This window comes from Trypanosoma equiperdum (genome assembly GCF_001457755.1).
Source record: "Trypanosoma equiperdum strain OVI genome assembly, contig: ctg_882, whole genome shotgun sequence".
Classification (NCBI taxonomy): Eukaryota; Euglenozoa; class Kinetoplastea; order Trypanosomatida; family Trypanosomatidae; genus Trypanosoma; species Trypanosoma equiperdum.
Window position 1 is genome coordinate 96758 of NW_027124845.1, and position 4428 is coordinate 101185.

At 51.4% G+C, this 4428-nt stretch overlaps 1 protein-coding gene across 1 annotated transcript; it reads right to left on the reverse strand.

Annotated features, from left to right (window-relative positions):
• Positions 1–551: 551 nt before the first annotated feature.
• Positions 552–4181, reverse strand: TEOVI_000425700 (Adenylate and Guanylate cyclase catalytic domain containing protein, putative; the record flags this gene model as incomplete). Its single annotated transcript, XM_067227050.1, has 1 exon — positions 552–4181. The coding sequence occupies one exon, from the start codon at positions 4179–4181 to the stop codon at positions 552–554; it is 3630 nt and encodes a 1209-aa protein (XP_067083151.1).
• Between the last annotated feature and the right edge of the window lie 247 nt (positions 4182–4428).

Consider the following 4428-nt stretch of genomic DNA (forward strand, 5'->3'; position numbering starts at 1 on the left):
GTTGAGCGCTCGCCCCATAAGACATGCATGCTGCTAAGAAAATATTTCGAAAAAAGAGGTTCACTATTACTTGAAAAAAAAAATATTTACCACTAATGTAACCTAAATAGGTTTGTTAGCAGTGCCGGAGGTGAATTTCCTTGGCGCATGGTTACATAATGATGCTTAAGTACCAACTGCAGGGAAAAACACAAAAGACCAAACCCCCCCCTCCCATAACGTAGAATACGGGAGAGGTCGATAACCCATTAGCGCATATGTGCGCAACAACTACGCTCAGATACCAGCACAACAACATAACTTTTGTTAGTAAGCACATGTGTTAGTTCCTATTTATTAAAATATCTGTCCATAGGGAGGGAGGAAATTGTAAAAAACGTTTTCACCACAAATTTTTTTATAATGGCACTAGCTAATAGAAACAAAACAAGACACCCGGCGGAGAGTGGAAAACCAACAAAGCCACTTTACATCTGGCAAAGAGTTTTGCTCGGGAGGGCGTATTGGCACGTGACTCGGGCTCCTGTTGTGCCATTAACCCCCCAAAACCCTTAAAACTTATCAAAATCCGTGGTCCGATTGGGGATAATAATTATCGATGCGCTTGACAACGTGCTTGACGAGCGCTCACTCGTTCCCAGTGAATGAAAATCTACAACGTGACCAACCTTTGCGGCGACGCGCCGTATAACCTCACGACAGCCGTCATCGTCCCATACGGCGCCCAAGCTACGAGGAAGTGCGACGCGCCAGCGTTCACAGAAGAGCATAAGCGTCCTGTGGCGTTGTGCGGGTGTCAGGGTCCCCAGTAGAGACAGCAGGGAAGAAGCAATCGCTTGCGCAGATTCACTCAGCTCGATGACTGTTGACGCGCGGTCGCTACCAGAAGTGCCTGTGCCGTCCCCGCCTTCCTCCAGCACGTCAATAACTCGGTCCAAACGAAGTGCAGAAAAAGAGCGGCCGGGAACGGCGTTCAGCTGGTACATTACAACAGGCTCCGGCACACCACGCAACGGTACTTCACCCAATGGGGTCACGTCAAATTCCTCACGTTCTGCGGTGCTGAGTGCAAGGTACATCGCGTGCGTTAGCAGCACCTGCCCGCCGTTCGTCACATTTTCCGTCCGCGCAGCAAGGTTGGGAACCTGCCCGTAATAATCGTAACCCTTCGTCACTTCATCATGTCTAATATCACACAACCCGGTGTGCACACCAACTCGCACTCGCAGCCCGTTCCAGTACTGCCCGTACGTTGCGCTGTCAAGGAGCGCGGTTGGTGGGGCGTAACCGTCGACATCATCCGCCTTACGCAACTCAAACTCGCGGTACGAATCGTCGAACACAGAAGAGCCCCAGTCGTACTGCATGAACATCACCTGTAAGTCGAGCACAAGCTTGACTGCGGTTGTTGGGCTCTTGCAGGCTATCATGAACGAATCCCCAACCGTCTTCACCTCGTAGCATCCGTGACGGGAAATCAGCGAGCGGATCATGCTGTGGTGAGCTGCGACGGCCTCCGGCATCAGTTCGGGGTGAGCAGCCCACAGCGCAGTGCTACTCTCGACATCGGTGAAGATGAGCGTCACCGGGTCTGTTGGTTCCTTGGGCGCGTTGTCGTTGTCGCGACCATCGCGAAGGACGAAGTACAATAGCACGCCAAGCCCCAAAAGGAGGAACAGGGCTGCCGAGGTCCCACCGATTACGCCAGCAAGTTGCGCGGGGGTGAGGGCGTTACCATTAGGAACGTTATACTTCATCGACGGAAACATCGCTTCCTGCAGTACTGGCTCATGTGGTCGTAGCGCACGCGCCATCGACCACACACTGATGTCCGCCGCACCAAAATTTGTTATACAATTATCCTCGGTAACGACATCGTTGATTACGCAATCGTAGTGCCTGAATGGTCCATAGCGCATGTCGTCGACAGTGATCACTGTTTCTTCGAAGAAGAGGTCGGACAGGAGTTCAGGGGTCACCTTGGGCATACGCTGCAAGTTCCTCTGCATCAACCTGCCAGTGGCAAAACCCAACAGTGACAGCGGTGTCCGTAGCGCCACATCAGATATAACGTCCTGGAACCGTCGCACAGTCTCCGATGTCGTGTTGGCGTCTGCCCAGTGCGGTAAACTTGTTGCGAACACAAGACGTTCGGCAGTATGAGTGTTGTTCAATGTTTGCACAAACTCATTGTATAGCAACGCGATGTCAGAATACTGGACAAATATAAGAGTCCTCTCGTGTGTGCGGAGGTGTTCTTCAATTGCCGCAATGTCAGTGCCGACGAGCCCAATGAGAAATACACTGCCCCTTGTCGGTAGATTCCCCCTAATCGTGGTCCTGGCCTCCAATACTTTTGTGGAACTGAGATTCAGACCAAAGGTAATCAACGTCTTCCTAAGCACGTCGATGATGCGAGCCGCTTCGTTGCTTCTGACAATACAGTGGACATTAACAGCACGGATGCTAGACAGGTAGGTCGCATGTACATAAAGCTGCTGCTCCAATGTTGGCGACAGGCGGATCACATTCCTGTTGAAAGTGTTTAAATGAGGCGTTGGCACCATTGGGTCAATGAATGTCACGTTTGAGAGTTCTAACAACGACTCAGTTACGACACCGAACAAAGCAGTTAAAATTTTCCTCTGTTGCAGCGCCTTGAGATCGTCGAAAGCGGTATGCGCCTTTGTGTCAAATACCTGAATGACAAGCCTGTCCACGTCATCGTCTTCGCCATCTGCAGATACGGCAGACGTGCCAATTTTAAACTGTTTCACAGCCCTCGTAAGCTCCTGGCGATCATTTATGAGGATGGCGAGTCCGCTGAGCGGCGGCTGCAGGATTGCAGGATCACTATTACACTCCAGTTGGGACTGTACGATGTAGCCGCCAACAAGCGGTCTTAGTCGGTAGCCCTCTGCAATCTCCTTCATGTATACCTTCCTACCGCCGCGGTTGCACTGGCAGATGGCACCGCTATCAGTAGACTTGTCCTCACAACCACCTCCAAAGTCACCAATAACGATGTTGTCAACGACGTAACGGCGTTGCTCGTAGAGCGACTCCATGAAAGCTGTGCGATTGTTCATCCATCCATGGCTCCGTAGAGCTTGCGATAGCACCTCTCCAGCGAGCCAACCAGCAACCATCAGTTCTCCCTCTGCGTCGTCCTTGAGGAAGCACTCTGCGTCGTCGACACCGGCCCATTCCCCATATGCCGTAAGATAATCCCGCATCTCACCTTGAAAGCGACTAATGGCACGACTGTCTGTGTCGTTGGCAAGTGGGTTGGTGCCTGTCTGGATTACGCGACGAGGGACAAAAGTGGCATTTGCAGCTTCCAATGCCTCCTTCCATACTGTCACGATCGACTTCTGCATTAGTGAGGGAGCCAACAGGTACGCATCCGCGGTGCGTGGATCAGCCACAAGGTTCTTGACAAAATTCTTTATTTCATCATTTACAGTAGCAACAACAATAACAGCCTGTGGAAGTTTCCCGGCAAACTCGTTCCATGCCACATCGAACTCCCTACCTGTTACCGTCCGCCTTTCGGCTGTCCCGTGCACTGTGAAAATACAACAAAACGTGTATCCCATGCGTGACAAAAAGTCCACAGCATTCTCGTATGTGGTAGTACCCCCCATCATACCTTCAAGGTAGGTAAACCCCAACCGGAGAACGCGCAGGTAAGTCACGGCATAACGGATAAGGGCTATGAGTTCACCCGTAAAACCAGGGCGAAGAAAATAGAGGTGTGGAAGGTAAGTCTCAAAACCCGCAGCCCCAGTCATAGGAGCGAATCCGACAAGACCGTGTTTCTTCAGGGTATCATACGAGGCAAAGCTGCTCTCTTCGCCCATGGGACCCAACACAACCACCATACTGCTGTTATCGTCCTTTACATTTTCTAAGTACTTCTCCAGGTGCTGATATGCTGGGGTGTCGTACGACGGGGGTGGAACTACCGAAACATTAACCCCAGGCGCTACCACCCAGTTCCGCGCGGCCAGGGATGCGTTAAAACCAGCATTGACAGCGTTGATGTACTCAGCAGGCCAGTTTTTACTGTACATCAGAGACACAATTGTCACGGTTACTTGTACACCCCCGGCTTCCCTCGTCGGCGGCGATGCGGCACATGCTGACAGTAAAAACAACAGCAAGGCTGGTGCTTTCATGGCGGAAGGATTTATCCAGTTGCAGTCACCAGGGAACCGTTTCCTAGATCAGGAGGTTGTGATATATATATTTGTATATGTGTGTCGTTGCAGTGTCTTGCAGCGGTAGCCCCGTCAACGCGCGGTGGCAGCTAAAAGGATTTGTATGGCTCGAAACTGCTATGCCCTAAAAGACAGAGAGGAAAACACACTGTTGGTAGTATTTTATGCCAGGGGGTAGTGAGAGTCATGCAACGCGACAGGGCTT